Raw genomic sequence first — 23,997 nt, 5'->3', positions numbered from 1 at the left:
TACATCGAGCGAAATGGAGAAGATTCTCACTGAAGATGGATCTTTCTCTTCTCAGACTGCCTTTGTGGATAATGTCACAGATTCTACAAGTCAGGTTCAAGCTAAAACTCCTAGCATATGTAGTGATTGTGCCGATATGAAACTTAAATGTGATGAATTGAAACGTGAATCTGAAACGGTTCATAGTCACAATCAAAGTTTGGTTATTGAACTGTCCAAGTGCAGAGAGGCAAACATGGTGTTAACTCAAAACGAAAAGGATTTTAAATCTGTAATTGAAACCCTAAAGAAAAGTGTTTCCGAATTGAACAAAGTTGTTTATCATAAACAAGTTAGTATTAACGATTATATTAATCTTGTTGAGGAAACCAAAAAGGAGTTAGTCATTGCCAAATGCGAACATGATGCTATCAAGCAAAAGTTGGAGAGTTATTCTAACTCCCGATTTGTGCTCGATCACATCATAGACGTTCAAAAACTAAAAGGTAATGTGAAAGGTGTAGGGTATAAGGCGTGTCCACCCCCCTTGATGAACAACTATACCAAGATGCCCGATGAAGAGGAAATGTCGCGGTATGAACCCAGTGTGCCTCTTAACGTTGAGGAGTTTGCTACTGGGCTAGGGTTCAAACCGGACAATTCATCGGAGGGCTCATCTGATGACAAAGAAAAGTCATCATGTGCTTCAAATCAAAGTCCTCCAACTATTGAGGAATGTGATTCTTCAGATGATGAATCAGATGTGAATGACCAGGATGAATCACTTGATGAGGCGAAAGGAGTAGAAATTCCAATTGAGAATCATATTCTTTGTGATCCTCCTACTCCTGTCGTGCAACCTGTTGCCAAGAAAGTGATAAATCCTGTCAAAGATGTCAAGAAAGACAAAGAAAGTGTGTTTGCTGTTGAAAGCAATAATTTGTTGTACACTTTGGTCGGAGATGTTAAAATTTATTCAAACAATGATTTTCCAATTAAAAATGTCAATCCATCCTTGATTGATAAAGTTTTTGAAGATAACTCAAGCAAGTTTTTGGGAAAGACGATCCCTGGAGTTACTGTAACTCAATGTGATCCAATTCCAAAGGCTGAAATCAGAAAACAATTTGGAAATCAGAAATCACCGACAAAGCAACAACCAATTGCTTTTAAGGGTAAACAACAATAACGAGCTCCAAAGCCAAAGGCTAAGGTTGAATCAAAAGGAGCTCATTACAAGAAGAAAGCAAAAGATGTTAAATTTGTAGCATCAAAGGGTACGGATAAAATTGAGACTTTTGAAAACAAATCAAACACCGATTTTGTACAAAAAGTCAAGATTTTGAAACGAAATAGCGATAACAATTACACCCAACACACAAACGGGTGTGATGAAAGAGCAAGTACCTCAGGTTCTACAGGTTCGACATCTGCTAGTCGAACAAATTCTCCTAAGTTTGTTGAAAGGAGAACTTGCTTCAAATGTGGGAAGTTTGGGCACATCATTAAAGACTGCACAAACTCGCCCAAACCAAATTTTGTTGAAAGAACCCCCACTGAACGAGATCACTCACAACGTCGTCATGTTTCTCCAAAACATGATAAACGCACTATTAAAGAACAAGAAACAAAACAACGACGTAAAAATGTAAAGGTGATCGAAAAGGCTTTAAAACCGGAAACGGCGGTTAAAAGGAAACCGAGTTTGTCACAACCATTAAAACCAGAAATTGTACATAATACACAATCTGGTAAACAAAAACAAAAATCTGGTAAACAAAAACAAACTTGGAAACCTAAATCGGGTGAAAGTTCAGGGGGAAGTGTTGTGCTTGAAAATTATCAGGAAATTGAAATTACATTTCTTGATTCTCAGGGGCAACCCAAGTCTATGAAGGCTTGGGTCCCCCTCTCCAACTAATCTCTGAGTGAGTGTGCAGGAAGTTCCAGGAGGAACTATCGATAGTCATAGGATTATTGATAGTGGAATGTCCTTGCACAAGATAGGCGACAGAAGAAATTGTTGCCTTTGATGGAGAGAAAGAAAAGAAGAAGAAAATGTGGTTGAATGATGGTGCAAAATTCGACCAAATGAAGAACGTGCCGAAAATTTGGTCATTCTGGTTTTTGATCGGGTCCACAGGAACGAATGAAGTGAAATGTGTGTCGATGCCTTGGAGTGCATTGAACATCCGCACACCATTTCTGAAAGAGAAAGTCACAGACCTTCGCTGGTGCAATGTGAAAAACCAGCTGGACCCGGAGGTTTATGATCTTGTTGCTGTCAAGAGATTATTCAGTAGCTACAAAATCGACCTTGAAATCCACACCGGGTGGATATCCAGTTTGGGAGAATGTTCAGATTCCTTGCAATGCACGAAACAGTTGCAGGATACGGTTTTTAAATTTCTAATCTCTCCTATACTTGTCGATATTTAAGCTACTTGTTGAATTTTTATTATCTCGAACAGCACTCTTTTGCGTGACACATTGATCTCGGATATCACCTCACACGTGATTGTTTCTTTGTGAAACTCGTCAATGTTGTCATGGTCCGCACCGCTTACCGACATGCCAACTCACTTTTCCAAAATCTGTTAAATCTTTTCTGATAAAACTTAATTTTGGTAAATGGCATTAAGGTCAAGCAAGAGTAAACCAACATCGGAAAATCATTTTTGTAAATATCTTTGTGTGTTTTTAAATTTATCTTAGTTTATTGATTTTAGGGGGAGTAAATCCAAAAATCGGAAAATCCAAAAACATCGAAAAATTTCAAAACCACAAAAACAATAGAAAAACAAAAATGAGTTTCCTGGCGAGCAAAAGAGAAAATGATAGTACATCAGTGGTCTATCCAAACCTCTTTAAACCTTAAATGAAAAACGATAAGCAGCTCTATATAAGATGTATCGGTAGGCTCACAATCATTTTAAAGTGTGCAGGGTGATATAAATCTTAATCGACTGAAGATCAGGTGGGAACCATTCATTGGCATATGGTCTTAGTACCGAAATTTCGTTTGATAGATTGCCGAGGTTCTGAGATATTCGGTCTTTATGCTGCTTATCATCTGGGTATCATGGTTGTATCTTTTACCGAAAAATAACGGGGACGCAAGTCCAGATCTTCCATGATACTATACATACGTGTACATATTGCATACTGCATTCGACCTCAATAAGTGATAAACAATCACATGTCCAAATCAAATAAGTGATAAAATATCACATTTATCCGGGTGTCAAGTTCGTCTCTCTGCTGTACGGAAGTACTGACCTGTTCACGGACTTGCACCTGTGCCCTCATGCATACGAAAATCAAGTTCCTCATCAATAAGTGATTATATCACATAGGGCTTGTTTTCAAATCAAAATAAGTGAGTGTCTCACAATTTATACGGTCAAACAGATGATAATCGGTATACTCACCGGTAAGATGAACCCTCGTGCATACCTTGATACGGGAATGTGTCGTGATGTGGATGAACACCGGTCGGTAAGTATAAATCATACCTTAACGTATCCCCTCGCCATGATTACATCTGATAAGTTGAGCTTAAGTGGACAACAATACCGATAATTGTTATAGGATGCTTATTTTAATGTTAATTAACTGAACAACAAGAGTGTTTTGGCATGACCGTACACTGATATGATTCTCTTACCCTCGAAACTCGCAAAAAGAATGTCTGTAAATATTTATTTACTGCTTAACGTTTATTGTTTTTCTCTTAAACAGTTTCGTCGTTTGGTGCATATCAGCACGACATTAGCGGTGATGTCGTTTGATAACACTCAAAGGATTTTAAATTGTTGTCTTTTACTTTCAAAAATACCAAAAAGATTTTAGGCGTGTTTTAATATAAACTTTATAAAAGCCAAAAAGATTTTATTTCTACTTTATTTTCGATCGTACGATGTTGGAACTCGAGTCTTCGTTGCCTGAAACCTGAACGAAAACCGAATTGACTAAATCTTCATAAATGGTCGAAATTTTGCATGTTTTGAAAGTTAAAGACTAAAATTGACAAATTTATTAAACTTTCAAACTGTCGGACGGTGTTTGATTGTGACATGGTCATTCGTGTGTCATTTGTTTATACTATGTTCCAAGCAGTTGTTCTCATTACGCGTTTAGATTTCTCGCATGTGCAGATTCTAAAGGCTAGGAGAACATGGTCGATGACAAAGCTTCGGAATGAAGACACGACGAGAAGGCGCTCAAAAGATGAAAATGATCGAGTTGCCGCTGGCCATTATCAACACCACTAGGATCTCACTTCATAAAGATCAAGTCTTTCACGAGCATAACTCAAGGGGGAGCTTATGTTAAGGGGGAGTTTGTCAACACACTGCCTACATGATACGGGTAGTTTGTTGATACGCTCTCTGCTTTCAAGACGTGAAGACCTTGAAGATCCTCCGACATTGAAGACTTGAAAGGACATCAGAGTTTTGGTAACTCGAAGACCAAAGACTGTCGAAGTTCGAGACGAGTCTACATCTATAGAAGATAAAGACAAAGCTACAGCCAAGGGGGAGTTTGTTGGTGCACTTGTGTCTGTACTTTGTCTGTATTCGGTCTGTACATAAACGATGTCCTTGGTAGTCTGTAAGTTGACCAAGTCAACCATCCTCCGGATTGACTTGGCCAACAGTTGACATATGTTTGATATGTTTTGTCTGCATCGAAGGATAGTCTCGAAGGATACTGTTGATCCTTCGAGGTGATCGAAAGATAGGCTTCGAACTATAGACCTCGAAAGGTGATCTTTCGAGGTCCTTGCTGATCCTTCGAAAGCACTATGTCCGAAAGATGATCCTTCGGATCATCTATCGGATCCTTCGATCAGACATCATGGGCTGGGTATATATATACCCATGCAGTGTTGAGTTTAGGGAGGTAGATGCACACTTAGAGAGACAGAAAGTTAGAGAGTTAAGAGCTTCTGTCCGAAACTCACACACACACACTTTGAGAGTTTGCAAACTGATTGTAAACATTGTGCTTGTAACCGGAACCTTCATACGTATTAATACAGTGGTGTTAATCGGTGAACTCGTGTGTGTTTGTTTCTCTACTTGCTTCATCTCGGTTTGCCTACTAGCTTGGATTCCGCACTTGCTGGTGGGTTAGTATAACAAGGTTTAGGTTCGTAATCCTCCGCGAAAAAGGGACCTACAATTTAGCCTTTTATAAATGGGGGAAATAGAAAGGGTTAGAGTGAAAAAGACCATTGTACCCTCATGTGCATTGCATATGACAAGAATTAACTGAGATTTCTAACTAGGTTTGGCCTAAAGGACAAAACGTGCAAGATTTTAGAAGGTTAAGGACACCGTCTGTAAACTTTTAGCCAGTGGCGGACCCAGAAATTATTTCATGGGGGTGTGAAAGAAGGGTTTAACCAAATTGTCAACGGGTGCGATCGGGATTTTTGCCTATAAATTACACAAATAAAAAAAAATTTGGGGGGCGCCCGCCCACCCAAGGCTTGCCTTGGGTCCGCCCTTGCTTTTAGCCCAAAGGACAGCGTCGATGTAAACATAAATGACAAAATTTGTAATTTACTCTTCATAATATTACACACAACTATACTCTCTCACTCCCTCTAAAAAAACAAAATTTGTACAGTGCTCAAACAAAAAGAACTCTCAGATATATTAGTGTACATCTAGTCAATTTACATTATAGATCCAAACACAAATATGTAAAAACAAAAACCTATGTATACATGATACATCACATGTGTGTTTAACGTAAACTTAATTTATTAAAATGATAAACTAATTCAAACAAAAAATGTATAAGAACATTAATATGTTCACCCAATTTCTTAAGAAAACATGCATGTGTGCCTGTAATGTCTTCATTTTCAAGTGTCAGTTTCCGATATCAAATAAGCAGACTCAATGGTTCGAACAATCACAATGCATCTCTAGGTGGTAGTAAGGTAACTAATGGTAGTGGTTGAGAGACGACCTAATGGTAGTGATTCGCCTCATGTAAATGACTCCTTGTCGTGGTTCGTCTCATGCAACTCGTACGTGGTGGTGCAGTACTGCAGTGGGTGCCCGAAATTGAAAAAGAGGAGGGGGGGGGGGTTCTAGCCTTTTGTTATCGGAAGAGGTTGCCATAATTTTGTGGGAGGGTGTGCTAAATGGTTCTCGCGAGAACAATTTATGCTCTTGTGGTGGGATAAGGCTTGTGACCAGGTCATGGGTTCGATTCCCAGAAGAGGGTTTTTCTCATAGTTATTTGGGTTTCCTCCTGAATTGGTGTATAGTCATTATTGCCTAGTGGGGATGGATATAATCGGGTGGTTCCGCTGGTGGCACGATAATACTCCAGTGGTCCGTCAGTGATCCAAATTTGTCGTAGAAAATAAAAAACAATAAAACCCTTCAAAACACAAAATAATCTATTCAGATAAAAGAAATGTCAAACCGAAAAATTACATCAAAACATTTGTTTTCAATTCATGACAAGTTATAAATTTAAAGGGTGAATTATTCCATATATAAGTTTACAAGTTTTTTGTGCATTATTAGTTGTAACTTATGCTTTGTGAGTTTTTCAAAAAAAAACTTGATTTTTTTACTTTTAACCTCAAGGTTATTACTTTTTTCAATTTTAACCCTACATAATTTGTTTTTTAGTTTTAACCCAAAACTTTTCATTATTTGCAATTTAGCTTCGCAACTTTTTTCACTTATCCTTTTCATTTTTCGCAAAATTTTGTTTTACATATAGTTCTAAATTTTTCGAGTTAATACGACACAACGTGCATGTGTGGTTCAACATTTTTACCTCTATTTTTCATGTTTGACAGGTTCGTCGCAACACGCATATCCTAGGTCGAGTCAGTGTTGGTGGTCGATGACGGTTGTGTGACATTAGTACTATTTGACACCGTTTTATGTCCTGCCGCAACGCGGGGTGTGCTTTGGGGGTTTTCAAAGAAAAAATGGTTATGTATATTGTTGTCGTAACGTTGGCTTTGGGGGTTTTCCAAAAAAAATGTTTTTTTTTTACTTTTCACCCAAAATATTTCATAAATTACTTTTAACCCAAAACTATTTGTTTTTTACTTTTAACCCAAAACTTTTTATCTTTTGCAATCTATCCTTATAATTTTTTTACTTTCAACTTTGGTCATTTATAGTTTTCATTTTTCGCAAATTTTTCGCTTTATGTTTGGTTTTAAATTTTGTGACTTAACACATCGCAGCTGTGTCTTTGGTTTAACATTTTTACGTTTCATTCTAAATTTTGCGAGTTAACACGACGCAACGTGCGTGTGTGGGTGAACGTTTTTACATCGTCTATTTTTTCACGTTTGACAGGTTTAACATAACATGCGGGTTCTAGATCCACTTAGTTATAACTAAAGAATCCCCGCCGCATTGCGGCGGGTCGCAATCCTAGTTTTATCAATTTAGAAAAGTTAAGGTGTTTTTGTTAAATCAGAAAGGTTGCCGGCCTTTTAATTTAAGATTATATAAATATTCATTAACCCAAAACCACATATGTAAATTGTGGTCGGAATTTGAAAGAGTTGTGTCAGGATATAGGATATTGAATATGTATTTATTGGCAAGAGGCCACGGTATAAACATGCTCATATATACATGTGTCCGTACGTATGGTTAGTCGATATGTGCAAATCTGAATATATACGTATAATAGCCATAGATATGGATAAGTACGTATGTTGTATAAACTGTGACACACGAATGGGTATAGACATGACAGAATAAGTATATATATATATATATATATATATACACGACCGTGATTGTATATGAGGTTCCAAATATGTGTACGATCAAATGCATGAAGGAACTATAGATGAACAGATTAATTATGCAACAGTTTCATTGTGTAGGTATGCATATATGTAACCGTGATATCTGTGATGTTCCAAGTATACGTGCATGAATAGATAAGTTGTGGAAGAGTGTAATGTTGATGTGGTTCCAATCGATAATCGATTGGCCTAAGAAAATAGAAACGAACTTGATAGAATTTTAAAGAGATACTTGAGACTAATTTTTTGCATAATTCCATTAACAAAACAAATCTCTTTTATAAGGTTACAATCATGTCGACTCCTGAGATCATGGGTTTCCCTATTTAATGAAAACGTGCACCTACACTACCACTACCATGCATAAAACAGGGAGATATGAATTACTAATTCAACAAACTAACAAACTATAAATTAAAATATAATATAGAAACAATTAGACGTGATCATGCCTTGACCTGCCTACGTGGCAAGGCACACATCATTCCACCCCGCTCGAATTCACCTTGTCCTTGTTAAAATATCATCACAGAACGTTATTAATTCCATTATTATTTTCTATCTTATGGTATTTTATTTCTTTTTTGTTTTGTTTCGTTCATTTAAGTTGTAGCTGGGCTAAAGTCGCGTAGCCGGGCTGAGGACATTGGGCTTAAAAGGCTGAAGGTCAAGGCTGGGCTTTAAAGACTAATGTGTGCGGTCACTAGGCTGGGCTTTAAAGACTAATGTGTCCGGTCACTAGGCGGGGCTTTAAAGACTAATGTGTGTGGTCACTAGGCTGAGCTTTAAACATAGTTGTGTGTTAGATAGGATTTTGGATAGTTATAACACAACTAAAAAAATATGTTGACCATCAAATGTTTAGTTAAAAGAAATTACAATATAGATATAAATGATCTATCCAAATAGAAAGACACTAACATGTAAGGCACCTCACAAGAAACATTCTTTTGATATCACGTTACTCTTTTGAAATTAGGATGGGTTCCATAGTTGGAGTCAGTCAAGCTTGTAGATCCTTGACATACAATCTTTCACTGTCTTCAACAATAATAAAATTGCAGTCCGGCCGGTCAAACCGGGGATCGGCAACAACAGCGGTCCGGTCTGCATAATTAAACCGTTTGACAAAGAATCGTCCGGTTATGAGCGGTTAGCAGTCAATCAAGCGGACCGAAGTTGGAGGTTCAACCGGAAATCTGAATTTGAACTACCACATATCTGCAGCACCAATCGCGATCGAGATTTCACAAAACAAACACATACTCAAACATTGCGGATGGACGTGAAAGGTTAGATTTCTAAGAGCTAGAACAACCTTCAAATTGCAGAATGATAAGGGAGGATATGGGTGAGTGGCGGCAGGTGAAAAAGAAAGAAAAAGAATGAAAACCCCAGTGCAAAAGAAAAAAAAAATAAAAAAGGGGCAACAAAAACAAGCAAGAAGTCTTCCATTGCAAATCTTCTCCCCTCTTTGACCGGCAACAATACGTACACAAATCCTGTATCTTTCTCCTTATTCACACACAGGTTAATCGAATCTTACTTTAGATTTAAGTTTTTATTCACTTTCATAACATACAATTCACGCATCATTTATCTCTCTCTCTAATTTCTCTCTCTAGAACAAATCTGCGTTGATGGTTGGTCGGTACAATTCAGCCCATTTTTCAAGTTTTTATTCATCTTCAATGATGATATAAAAGTCAATATTCCTATCTTCAACTTTAAGTTTTAAATTAATTATGACATTTCCCGGTTCGTAAATCCGGTTCAACCGGTCCGACCAGTGAACCACTAAGACGTCCGGTTCAATATCCGGTTCGGTTATGAAAACATTGTAAAATTGTAAACACGTTGCTGGAAATCTTCTATTTGGTTCTCTACGTGTTCAACCGTAAAACTCAACGCTGTGTTTTTTGTTTTGTTTTGTTTTTTTTTTTTTTTTGCTTTTGCTTGGGCTACTATACGGCTCATACACGATGTTTGCGTTTTCCATAAGCTTCTCTACCTTTGCCATATGCTCATTTGTGTCAAAAGTTATTTTTTATACGAGATTCATTTTCATCACAAAATTCAATTGTGCAGTACTCAAGATGTAACATAGTCTCTAGAAACTCAAATCGTTGTTGACGGCTAGCTACGGGAATATCTTCAGTGATGATATAAAAGTCAATATTCCTATCTTCAAATAGTTTCTCATGAGCTCCCATCCCCTCGTATCGGCAAAGCTTGACCGGTCCATCTTATATCTTGTGCTCCAAATTTGAAGACAAAGTTTTATCAACATCTACTTTATCTTTCATAAGCACTATGAAACTATGTGTAAACGTACGATCGAGTCGGTGAACAAAAAATGCCTTTTCTACTTCGCCAAACTACTAAAGTATTGTTTTATTGGTTCCAAAAGTGTAAACATTTTTAAATGGGTCACCAATACGCATCTTTCTAGGACATCTTAGTCGGTTTAGTCATTGAGATGGTTATTCCCAACCATTTTCACATCCTTTAGCGATAGTAGTATGGGCTAATCTGTATTGAATGACATCAACAAACATGTTCGGTTATTAATCAGAACATACTATTCAACTACATAACACAGTAGATGCAATTAAACATATATGGACTAATAATAAGGTACATTTCCTACATGATATTGAACCAATGCGCTCTACTTTATGCATTATATTTGGTTTCGATGAATCATACAGTTTATTTGTGTGTTTGAATAAATATGATATACAATAATACAGTGGATAGACATAATATAAAGGTTCGTTATTATGAATTATGATTAATTCCGATGAATCAAACAATTTATTTGTGTGTTTGATTAGACATGATATACAATACAGTAGATAGATATAATATAAAACTGCAAAAAAGGTTACTTGCATTCCAAAAAGGACAAAATCAATTGCAATGAAAGTTGCGGCTAGGGTTTTGCTACGAAGTTTGGGAAGAGAGTTAAAAACAGTAAATGCAGTAGAACTGTAGAAAAGAGTGACAAGAGGAGGGTGATGATAATACCTGTAGATGAGAGGGCGACGAAAAAGACAACAAGCGAGTTGCTGCAATGCTCCAACGACAAGAGCTTGAAATGGTGGTAACATGTGAAAAGTTAAGCTTTTGGTAAGGCTTGTTCTAAATACACTCCCATTTTTACTAATTACACCTCCACCTATAAAAACATCACATCACATCAATCAATAACTTTTGTTTTGTTTTTAGTCCGTTTTGTCTTTTAATCGATAAGTTTTGTTTTGTTTTTAGTTTGTTTTGTCTTTTAGTTATCTTTTTTTAATCTTTTATTCAATGATTAGTTAATTATTGTTTGTTTATTATTTATTATTATAATTAATTAGTAAACGAATTATGCACTTATTTATTTATTTAGTTTTTATTATTATTAGTTATTATTAATATTTAGTTGTTATTATTTATTAAATTATATTTATAGTAGTAATAAAAGTTATAAAAAGTAACTTGTTACAAAATTATTATCATTTAATGGTTTACGTACCAAGCTTTAATCTATAGCAGAATGTGTAGCAGGTTGTGATATCCAAGAATTATACATATGTTGACGTGATTCAAATATATTCTCCCAGTCAGCTACATCATTTTCTCTCATTAATCTTCATAGGTTGTTTGTGTTGGCAATTGGATACTCTCTTTGCAAGTCTACAATTATAAAATGGTCATCATTCACGTGTGCAATTGTAATTTTTTCTGGCTCCAAAGCGAAAAACAAGTCGAACTATTTCTATTTTCTTTAGATAAAAAAGAAACGATTACATTAAACTTGTTCACAATCAAGAATCTTGCCTCGAGCATAAGCATCTAGTGTTTTTCTGGTGCAACCCCCGACCATGACCAAGCCAATGACGTAAACACGTCTTCAAATGAGCCTAAGAAATCCTTAGTGTACTGATTTCTAAACTCAAGTAGCTCTTCCATTAATGACATCAGGATAAATAGCCATTCATCTTCACCGTACCCGAGAGCAGAAGATGTTGCCCGAAACCCACAATTTCCATCACCTAACACGTTATGTATGTGTGTAACATACACATGGAAGATTTTTGGAATTAGATCAATATAGTTGTGTATCACTTGTTATGTCTACATTGCAATACAATGCCTGTGATGTATCAGCACATAGACGTGCCTATATATGATGTATCAGCACATAGACGTGCCTATATACATCTTTACTTCTCTAACCTCTCTATCATGGTTATCATCCCTACCATTATATATAGGGTGTACACTATTCTTATTCAGGGATTGTAAGTTATAAACATGCAAAATACATGTATTTTTAGGGGTAAATGCGGTACTATACCAGTACCGAATCGAAAGTATTGATTCCAACAAAATGCAAAAGTGGGTACTGATCCTGAAAAATGGAAAAAGTGAGTACCGAAAATGACTAAGTATGATTCCGTATCAGTATCGGTACGATTCCGATACTCGATGCCAAATACCCATCCCTTTTTATCAAAGTGATTTGTAGTTGTCCTTTGTTATTTCAAAATGGCGCATTTATGTTAATTATTTCAACTAAAAAAATATGTGATACAATTTTTTTTATTATTTTTATGTTATAAGATTAATGTAATGAATATTAGTGTTATTGTAAATGTGGGCCATTCATTTTTTATCTAAAGGTTGTCATTGACTTGCAACATCCTGGAAGACTTTTGGAATTAGATCAATATATTTTCACAACACAAGACTAAGCTAAAGACACACTATGTACTAATAGACTACCCGTTAGATTTAGTTGTCGTCTTTATCTTGCGACATTTGGTCTTCCGAACATACTTCTTCTTTGTTCTTTTCTCTTCTTTATTTTCTAACTTTCATGAACTTTCATTTAACACTTGATTAACTTGCTTTTATCAATTTTATAAACTTCCATTTGAACACTTGATTAAGTTGTTTTTATAAAAAAAAAAAAAAAACATAAGTAACATCTCATTTGGTGAACTATCTTGCACAATATAGACATATTTACAAGATTAACAAGTAAAGATTAGATTTTTACCACTAGAAAGGCTAGGGAAGATTTCTCAAGTGTAAATGGATGGGGTTTAGTTGTTCTTTGAGGTGTAGTTCCTTGTTAAGCTCTAAGCCTTCAAATACACCTTAAATTATGGTAATCTAACTAAGATCCAGTGTGTTTGAATATTTGAAAGTGAAAGGGGTGTGGGAGGTGTTGACGGTCGTGAGTTTTTGCAAGGGAGAACTATAGATGAAATTTCAAATGCAGGTAAGCAGAACATATACAAAAGATGATGAGAAAGAAGTTCGAAGAAGATAAGTAGTTGGAGTATTAGGGTCTGTTAAACCCTCGTCACCTGGATTTATTGGATTCTTATGTATAAATATGAGGTTTTTCTAAAACAAAAACATGAATTAAGCTCTCTAATTGTAACTAATAAAGAACCTTATAGTAGTCACCCGACTAAAATAACCTATTTTCGTCACTGCTAACATTTATTGATCTTTTCCCATATTTTATAATGTCTAGGGATTTAATATATCACATCTTTATGGATTTTTTCATTTTGTTGTTTTCTAAATAGTATTTTCTTAAGTTACTCAATATTTTGTGCCTACCTAATAAATCTTACAAAGCTATACCGAAAATATATATATTTTATATTTATTTTTCAAAACACTTATAACATCACTAGTAGAGTGCCCGCGCGATGTGGCAGGAGCGACACTTTGTATTGCGGTACTTGTTTCTGGTAGTTTTCTTATTCGTATAATATTTATGATAATATTATTGTGATGGATATATGTCATAAGTGTTACACATATGTAAAAGTTTTGTTTTTTTTTTATAAAAATTAATAATCAAAAGACAAAAAATATTGTTTTTTATAAAAATTAATAATCAAAAAACAAAAATAAAAGATAAGTTGTTATAACTGTAAAGTATGTTTATTTTATTGGTTAAATTATAAAGTATAATTTTATTCTTTAAAGTTCATAACTTTTTCTAAATATCCACATAGTACTTATCCAATAAACTTTAAGTTTAAAATTTTTGTTTTTATAAAAATAAAAAATAGTATTTGACTCGTAAGCACGTTTTAGAGCTTTAACTTAAATTGTTAAATTTTGGTTTTTTACATATATAAAAAATTTATATTTTAATAAAATTTCAATAACTGTTTTTATAAACAAATAGGATGTTAAGAGTTTATATCTTTATTAACTTTATATCATACTATGTTCAAATTTTTATTTCCTAACTAATCTTATGAGTCTATTTTTAACTTATAATCCCTAAAAATATGCAACACAATCTACTATGTATCTAGTCAAGTTGTAAAGAATTATTTTAGAATTGACTTATATTATCTATAACAATATAGTTGAACTTATAATTCCTAAAAGAGTAAATTGCCATTTTAGTCCTTGAGGTTTGTCCCAAATTGACGTTTTAGTCCAAATAGTTTTTTTTCTCCTCTTGGTCCCTGAGTTTTCTATTTTTTTGCCATTTTGATCATATAACCTAACTCTGTTTAAAAACTCAGTTTTAACTAGGGGTATTTTTGGCATTTCCGTTATAAACTTTCAACTTGCAGTCCAAAACTTATTTTACATTAAAAAAATTAAAAGAAAAAAAATTAATGTTAGTTCTTTTTTTATTAAACCTATAGAATTCTTTTCTTTTTTATATAGAAGCTATACTTAATTACTTGTTAATTTTTATTTGTTATCGCTTTATTTTTAAATATCCTCTCTCTTTCTTCCACTCTCTCTCTCTGTCTCCTTTCTTTGTGTTTTTGTTTCATTTTGTCCCAACCCCAACGAAGATTCCCCAAATTCACATCAAAAATTCAAAACCATATACAATCAAAATCTCAAATAAATACATACTTCAATCTGAGCTCAAGTGGATGGTGCTGCTTCCAAATAATTTTAATTTCTTTTGTAAATTTCTATATATACAGATTTGATAATATCACTTTCAAAATCAGAGTTTCTTTCATTCTAAACTAGAGAAATGTTTTGACAAAACTGTTTGCCTACCTCCAGCGGTGGGAGGCGGCGGTGGGAGATGTCCCCACTCTACAACCCAACCACGACCACCATCACCCTCTTCTTCAATATTCCGGCCATTGCCACCTCGAAGACTGGGGACGAACGACTGCTAAGGTTCCACTATGAACCCCGACAATGACGGCCGTGGTTTTGAACGGAACGGAATCTAGGGTTTTGTAACCAGATTCGGAGATGGTTACCGGAGATGAAGACGATGGTGGAAGTGGTGGTGGCTGGTGTGTTCAGATGTGAGATTGGTGGTGCGGCTTGCTTGCAGTGGCTGGTGTGGGGTCGAGTGGTAGTGGTTGTGGTGTTCGTTGGCGGTGTGGAGTGGGGGAGAGGGTGATGGAGATGGCGGTGGTGGCAAGTGGTGATGTGGATGGTTGATGGAGGTGGAGGTAATGGTGGAACCATGGTGATTTGGTGGTGTTGTTGAAAGAGAGAGAGAAGATGGGGTTGGATTGATTGGATGTGGTTTTTATACAAAAAAAAATTTTACATATTTTTTTTAAATAAAAATAAAAAAAGATTATGGATTAAAATGGCAAGTTGAAAGTTTATAAGGGAAATACCAAAAATACCCCTAGTTAAAACTAAGTTTTTAAACAGAGTTAGGCTATGTGATGAAAATGAAAAAAAAAAAAAAATAGAAAACTCAAGGACCCAGAGAAGAAAAAAAAACTATTTAGACTAAAATGTCAATTTAGGACAAAACTCAGGGACCAAAATGACAATTTACTCTTCCTAAAACTTTGCAACACAATTCGTATTTATCTAGTAAAGATTGTAAATTTCTGAAGTATTTTATTTGTATTACTTGTTATAAAAATGTTTATAAACAATATTTTTTTTATAAAAACAAAATGTTTTGTTTATAAATAAAGTAAAAAAACTGTTTTACACATATAAAGTTTCGTTTTTTAATAAAAAATAATAATAATCAAATGACAAAAAAATAAAAGATAAGTTGTTATAGTTGTAAAGTAAGTTTATTTTGTTGGTTAAATGATAAAGTTTATAATTTTATTTTTTAAATTTCATAACTTTTTTTAGATATCCACATGGTACTCATCCAATAAACTTTAAGTTTAAACTTTTTGTTTTTACAAAAATAAAAAATAGTAGTTGACTCGTAAGTACGTTTTGCACCTTTAACTTTAATTGTTAAATTTTATTTTTTATATATATAAAAATTACATTTTTATAAAATTTTAAAAACGGTTTTTATAAAAAATAGGGCGTCGAGAGTTTATATCTTTATTAAATTTATATCATAGTAAGATCAGTTTTTTAGTTTAGCTTTAAAGTTTATTACTTTATTACTTTTTAATTAAGAAATACAAATTATTAGATTAATATCCCGTTAATAACGGCAATATTTTATAATTTCAGCTTGACTATATTTAACTGCAATATCTATTTATTGCAACTTTAGGATATTAACTTATATAAGTTCAGTTGACTTGTAAATTTATGATATTAACTTTATATTGAACTTTATTTATATGGTCAATAACTGCGTTATATTAACACCAAAAATAAAGTTCAAATATAAAATAAACTTTATTCATACGTCTAGGTCAAACATAACAACTAAAAGTAAAAAAAAAAAAAACATAAAAACACATGGTAGATTTCATATTAGACTACATGAAATCTGTTCCACTTCTGAATTGGCACTCGAGGTATTTTTAATCGGATTTTCTGATTTGTGGTTGAATCGACAGTATCTTCTAATTCCTCTTCTTTGTCATTATCCTCAGCAAGGGCGGACCTAAAGTCAACCCAAGGTGGGCGGGCGCACCCCCGGGGAAAAAAAATTTAGTGCTAAATTCTGTCGAAAATCCCGTCCGCACCCCTTGGAATTTTTCGTCCGCACCCCTTGGAATTTTTCGACTGCAACCTTGAAATTTTTCGTCCGCACCCCTTAGGTAAAAAGTGTTATCAATTGATATTTTAAACCCAAATACTCATACCTTTACCCACTTATAATTCCTAACTAGCTAGCCCACTAAGTCTTAGCCATTAACCAAACCCAACAATGTTTCAAAGTATAATAAAATAATTAAAGCCCAAAACCTTTAGAAATTCTCTCTCGCTCTCTCTCTCTCTCTCTCTCTCTCTCTTGCGTCTCTACACTGCCAACGAACAACATCACCCAGCGACAACAGTCCAGCAGCCAGCAACCACCGTAATCAATCATCATACCACCGTCGTTTGTTATTTTGATGATTTTGGTTGATATTATAGGAGAAAAAAGGGTAATAAAGTTGTTAAATAGGTTTGAAATTTTATGTGTTTTGACGTTGTTTATGGTTGTTTAGATGATTTTTAGGGTGATTATGTTGTTTATATATTTTTAGGGTGATTATGTTGTTTATATATTTTTTGGGTGATTACAACTTACGTTATAATTTCTAGGGCTTGAATAGTTGAAAGCTAAAATTGAAACATTATGTTATGGAGCGATAAACTTATGTTATATAAAGAAAGAATTGCTTAAGAAATTAGTTTTAGATGATATTTTGGATAGATTTCAAAAAATGAAAACCCGTAGAGCGTCGACGTTTTAATTATGTTTGTAACAAGGTTTGACATATTTTTGATGATTATATAAATTTAGTTTGATGTTCGTTTATTTTACATGACCCGACTCGACCCGATACGAACCAATTTTTTTACTTATATACCTAGGGGCCTAAAATTTTTAAAAATGTTCCGCACCCCCATAGAAAAATTCCTGGGTCCGCCACTGGTCCTCAGAATCGTCTAAATTAATAACCTCACTCCATTTCCATTCAGAGAGTATCTTGGATCTCTTCCTTTTAGTCTCAAACTTCCGATCCTTAAAAAGGATAAAAATTGAATACAAAAGTTAAAAAAAAATATTAAATAAACCTTAAAATTACCTCTTCAATAAATTCACGTTGAAGATTAGACTTGTATGGACTAAACATTGCACCATAAGAAATAATATCAATACTTTTATCACCATCATCCTGCAATAAAGCACACATATTAGACTTGTTCGACAAATGGGTTGTTTAAATTGGCATGTTCATCATGCAACTGAATCTGAAAAATCAAATAAGTTAACATTCACATAAAAGTAAATAAAAGAAAACAATTATTCATTGCTGCGATATAACAGAACTGACCTTAGAATTTTTAATCCCGCATGCTTGGTTTTTTGCAACAATTGAATTCCTGGATCCATTTTTTTAACTTTGTTTAGTAATAGATATAGGGGTGTCCTGCTATGTATTTATAGTAGTAACTATAGAAGTGCATTAGAGTTTAATTTTAGATTTACCACCCCTTTATTTAGGAAGTTTGTTGTGGTTAGTTTTAAGTTTTTATAAGATATATCTAAGTATAGATATTAGGCAGTTTTAATAAAATAAAATGTGACACGTAATATCTTCATTTTATGTTACGATACTTTTAATTTTTTTTTTGTTATTGTTTGCATAGATGGAGCTCATCTTTGTAGATTAGGCACATTAGATCACAAGTACTAATTACTTGTACATTAAAGCATTATCAACTTGTATCTTTTAATCCATGCGTCGATATTGAACAAGATAACTAACGAAAAGTCGACAAAAATGTGTAGTCGTCATGTTATCTTTGGATTTTTTTTAAACAGTATAGTTTATAAGATATGTCAAGAATACGTAAAAAATTATAAGTTTGTTGTGGAGAGATGAATTGTAACTAATTATCTATAATTTTGTTAAAACCTTAGGGATTTAAGTTTAGGGGCTAAAAAATAAATAGTGTTTAAAAGACTAAACTACCTTCATTTTAGAGGCCTTTCTATAAATAGGGGGAGGGGGGGGGGGGAGGGAGTTCTTATTTTTTGGATATCTTAAAATACCTCTCCGTATTATAATATAGTATAGATATTATTTCCTTTTAAAAAATTCAAATTCTTTCAACACATTTAGCAACCAAAAACACATTATAAATATCAGAAATTTTCAATTAAATTCCAGTTATTAAAAAAACACGTTTCGTGAAGGCCCGTGTTAGAAAAACCTATAATTTTTTTTTTAAATGTTTATCCTTTATTCAAATCTAAACATATAAATATTGATTATACTCTTCAAACTTATAAGACTCATATAACTTAATCATGAATCTGAAAGTCTGCTAATTTTTATTTATTTTGAGAATCACAATATTTTGGTTACGAGGCAGAATAACCGGCATAAGATAAAACTTATCTATTTACATGTAATCTTAATCCAATAATAAGATTTTGCTATCACAATTTCCATCACCCAACACATTATATATGCGTGTAACACATACATAGAATATTTTTGGAATTAGATCAATATATTTGTATATCACTTGTTATGTCTACATTGCAATACAATGTCTGTATTGTATCAGGACATAGAGTGTAAGTGATAGACATGCAAAATACATGTATTTTTAGGGATAAATGTGGTACTGTACCGGTACCGAATCGAAAGTACTGATCCAAAAAAAATAAAAAAATGCAAAAGTGGGTACTAATCCTGAAAAATGGAAAAAGTGAGTACCGAATTGATACCGAAAATGATTAGGTATGATTCCGTACCAGTATCAGTACGATTCCAATACTAAATGCCAAATATTCATCTCTATTTGTTTTCACATTATTCTAAATTACTTATTTAATAGAAGATATTTCTTATCATTTTGTCTCCCTTTTTATTTCAAAATGGCCCATAATGTTAATTATTTCAACTAAAAAAATATATGATATAATTTTTTTTATTATCTTTATATTATAAGATTAATGTAATGAATAGTGTTATTATAAATGTGGGTCATTCATTTTTTATCTAAAGGTTATCATTGACTTGCAACATCCTGGAAGACTTTTGAAATTTAATCAATATATTTTCGAATGAGCCACAAAAGCCTTAGTGTACTTATTTCTAAACTCTTGTAGCTCTTCCATCAGTGATCTCCAGATAAATAATCATTCGTCTTCACTGTACCCGAGAGTAGAAACTCTTGCCTGAAACCCACAATTTCCACCACCTAACACGTTATGTATGCATGTAACATACACATGGAAGATTTTTGGAATTAGATCAATATATTCGTGCATCACTTGTGATGTTTGATCTTGGTTCAACCCCATGAAATCATAGCACGACACACTTATTGGGTTGGCGAAATAACTTTGTTTGATAATATTTTGGTTCAACCCCATGAAATCATAGCCCGATGTGTTTAAAAGGTTGGCAAAAAAAAACTTGTCCGTCAGTATCTTGGGTCATGAACAAATTTGGTTCACTAGCAACTTGGTAGTTTACGAATAGACTGGCGTAACCCACATTATAATCATAGTCCTTAAATGGTTCTTATCCGTCAATATCTTGATTTATGAATGGACTTGGTTCACCAGACACTTGGTAGTTCATGTATGGATTGATGTAACCAACATAATCATTATGGTTCCTTAATGAACTTTGTGTGGGCAGCCTCTAGAAACCCGAATGAACTACGCCTCCAATATGATATTCTTTAATAACTTATTAATATTTAACTTTTAAAAAAAATCTGAAAACACAACCTTGTTTAACTTTTTTTCGTGAATATTTCGATATAAATTTGATTAAAAACCGAGTTCGTTCAAAAAAATATTTTTTTTAAATATTATTTAAAAAAATGCATTGTATTTGTTTTTCCACATGTAACGATCCTATTAGTTCATTAGGAATTTTTTTAAATAAGAAATATTTTATTAAATAAATATCTTTTTCCACACAACCTTGAATTATCTTTGTTTTTCCACAATATAAGAAATATTTTTTTAAATAAATATTTTTCAAAAACCGAGTTATAACTTGTTTGTCTTTTTTATTAAGTCTGTTTGATGAATATGTGTGTTTTTTATTTTAATATTTCTTATATTGTTTTATTTATTTTACATTTAAAAAAATTGGTTTCAAATAAAAATATTTATTTTAATTAGTTGTAATACATTTCATGGACAAATAATAAGCATAAAAATACATATTTAATAAAAAAAATATTTTAAGGATGGGTTGTTAATGTAAGTAAAAGGTTGAGTTTGGTTGAGTTAGACTGAGGGGAGTGGGGCGTCTCCCACCCTCAAGCCGCCCCAAGTCGCCTGGAACACCGCCCCCCTATGGCAACCACCATGGCGTCTCCCACCATGGCGTCTTCAACCGAACGCCCCAAAATTCCTTTTCCCCATAAATCTATCCGTTGCCAACGGATACTTTTTGATTTTTATTTATTTATTTTTTTTAATAAAACTATAACCCCCAACCCTTATAAATAATACCATATACCATGACACAAATACCACAATCTTCTCTCAACTCATCAAAATTTATACCATTCTCTATATTTTTTACTCCTTTTTATAAAAAAATGTATCCCCACAACATCCCTCCTTTCAACCAAAATCCACGAACCCCATTCCCGGATACACAATCTTCCAATCCACAACCCGATATGGCGGACCCAAACGTTTTAAATAACCCCGCTTTTTACACCTATTTCAATAGTATGCACGTTCCTAGCCCTACACCGCAAGTATACTACAACAATATGACGGTACCGCAAAATATGGGGTTCGCCACTTGCAACACACAACTACCTGGTGGTTTTCAAAACGTTGGAGGACCGAGCCAACAAAATGGTATAAATTTTTTATTTAGTTTTTTTGTAAAGAATATGTTTTTTTTTTAACTTTGTTTGTATTCCATCTAGCGGTTGATTTAGATGACGAAGAAGTTCCGGAGACCCAGTTCCTTGTCGGTCAAAATGCTGTTGAACATGAAAAAAAGAAACGTTCACACAAGAGGAAAACACCGGGTGAAGAACGCTTGAAAACCAAACCGATACCGTGGACTTCCAACGAGGAAATGAGTTTGTCCAAGGCTTGGCTAGAAATAACCGAAGACCCGAGATGTAGTAAGTTGTCTTATAACTTATTTGTCTCGTATAGATAACTATTGTTTCGTTTTTTATAGGTAACTATTGTTTCCTTTTTTATAGGTAACTATCAAAAGGAAAAAACATATTGGTCTCGTATTTACAAAGTTTTCCGCAAGTTGGAAGATCAAGAAGAGGGATACCGTGATGCCGATGGTATCGGCTCGAAGTGGCGTAAAATGCGTCCTTTGATTCAAAGTTTCAACCAAATATACACTCGCCTAAATAACTCGACTGTGAGCCAAAGTGGTTCCGATGATGCGATGCTCCAAGAAAACGCCCAAAATGAATTTTGAGCCGAACACCGGAAGGCGTTTCCTTATCTTGCTATTTGGCAAGTTTTAAGAAAGAGTTCGAAATTTCACATAGTCATCGCCTTCGATCCATTTAAAACTCGTGGCCAATCGTCGGCTAAGCGGTCAAAAACCTCATCCTCAACCGACCATCAAAGTCAAGGGTCGGACGCTCGGTCCCAAATAAATCTCAACGACATTGAGGAAGATTTGGAAGAGCCACATGAAGAGGCCGATGCGTTTGAACCACCACAACGGCCGGTTGGCCGTGATAGGGCCAAAAAAGCCGCCCAACCATCTTCTAGCGGTGTACGAATCGACTACACCGAAACGTTCGAAAAAGTCAAAAATAAGTTAGACGGCTTGTTGCAAACGAGCCAACAACGGATCAACTTAAAAAAAGAACACGGTGACCGAAAGCTAAAGCTGAAAGAAAGTCGTCAAAAAGCACTTGATTTGCAAATATTGACATCCGACACGACAAACCTTTCTGGAGCCGAGCTCGCTTTAGCCGAACAAATAAAGCAAGAAATTCGAGAAAAATCTAACCTTTGTTGATTGTATTTTTTTTTGTTGATGTATTTTTTTTTCGGTTGATGTATTTTTTATTTTGTTGAAGTAATTTTTTTTTTGGTTGAAGTATTAGTTTTTATTTACTTTGATCAATATTTTTATAAAAAAATAGGAGTTTTTTTATATCTTTTACATAAAAAAGACAAAATAAATCAATGCCACGTGTCGCAAGACGCCCTTTCAAAAGGATGCCCCACTCCCTTTAGTCTTATGTAGGTGGAAGAGAGAGAATTAATTTTTTTTATTAAAAAGTTGGGCACATTGATGGTTCAAGCTTGGCCACATTGATCAAATATTATTAGATTTAAATAAGTCACATGATCAAATCTTATTATATTTAAATAATTGATTTCGTTTATTCATGTCTGTTGTTTTTTATGGTTTTTCTCCTATTTTTTTTTAATATTACTTACACTTTGTAAAATAATAGTAACTAGTCTTAAGCCCTCCGCAACGCATGGGCAGGGGCGTAACCGTGCCACCAACGTTGTGAGGGAGGAGGCTAAAACCATGCTAGCCGACTGAAAACCAAAACCACGAAAAAGCGTAAAGAACACGAATTTCCAACACCAAATGACTCGCATGACATAGAACCTAGACGAAGTCGAATTTATACCTTTATTGAAGTTTAGAGGATGTATGATAACTTTATTAAAGTTTAGGAATGAAAAAGTAAATAGGTTAAAGATGAAGAAAAACAAATAGAATGATAAAATTATAGGGGGTGAAAACGAAAGTATACATTACAAAACAAAATAGATTATAAGACAAAATAGTTACTATTTCTTACTTCGTTAGGGTTAGGATTGTGTGAGAAGCTAATTGAGAAACTTGAGAATCATTCTGGACCACACATTTTCCTTAAGCTTTTCGTAATATATACATATGTATAGTTTAAAATTGACTATATACACATGTGTATAATTCAAGATTTGACAATACACATATATGTATATAGTTGGTTTTAAACTATACATATGTGTATATTACGAAAAACTTAGGGAAATGTGTGGTTCAAAATGCTTCTCAAGTTTCTAAAATAGGGTGGACTTCTCTTAGAATCCCTACCACACACACATATATATATATATATATATATATATATGGTCAGGATTTAGAGAAAACGGTGGAAAGTGTGAGAACGGTGAGAACGCTTATGGATCGTCCGATCAAAGCAATCTATGGACTAGATTGGCGCGGTGGCGTTTTCGTAAATAACACGAATTCTATTAAGTGGACGCGCTTCATTAAGGTAAAAAGGTCTTTACACTTCTATACCAAAACGCCAAACTAATAAAT

At 33.9% G+C, this 23,997-nt stretch overlaps 1 protein-coding gene across 1 annotated transcript; it reads left to right on the top strand.

Annotated features, from left to right (window-relative positions):
• Positions 1-21,445: 21,445 nt before the first annotated feature.
• On the top strand, positions 21,446-22,683 carry LOC110934175. The gene is made up of 4 exons (XM_022177363.1): positions 21,446-21,536; positions 21,608-21,811; positions 21,896-21,988; positions 22,202-22,683. Exons 1-4 carry the CDS (start codon positions 21,446-21,448, stop codon positions 22,681-22,683), a joined length of 870 nt encoding a protein of 289 aa, XP_022033055.1.
• Positions 22,684-23,997: the final 1,314 nt, after the last annotated feature.

Source organism: Helianthus annuus, chromosome 4 (genome assembly GCF_002127325.2).
Source record: "Helianthus annuus cultivar XRQ/B chromosome 4, HanXRQr2.0-SUNRISE, whole genome shotgun sequence".
In the NCBI taxonomy this organism is placed as follows: domain Eukaryota; kingdom Viridiplantae; phylum Streptophyta; class Magnoliopsida; order Asterales; family Asteraceae; genus Helianthus; species Helianthus annuus.
Note: the sequence above shows the minus strand (reverse complement) of the source record. Positions and strands in the feature narration are given on the sequence as shown.

Coding starts and splice junctions, on each gene's coding strand:
- LOC110934175 (XM_022177363.1), top strand. CDS start 21,446: ATGACGGTACCGCAAAATATGGGGTTCGCCACTTGCAACACACAACTA. Junction 21,812..21,895: donor AACCGAAGACCCGAGATGTA/GTAAGTTGTCTT, acceptor CCTTTTTTATAG/GTAACTATCAAAAGGAAAAA. Junction 21,989..22,201: donor GGGATACCGTGATGCCGATG/GTATCGGCTCGA, acceptor AATTTCACATAG/TCATCGCCTTCGATCCATTT.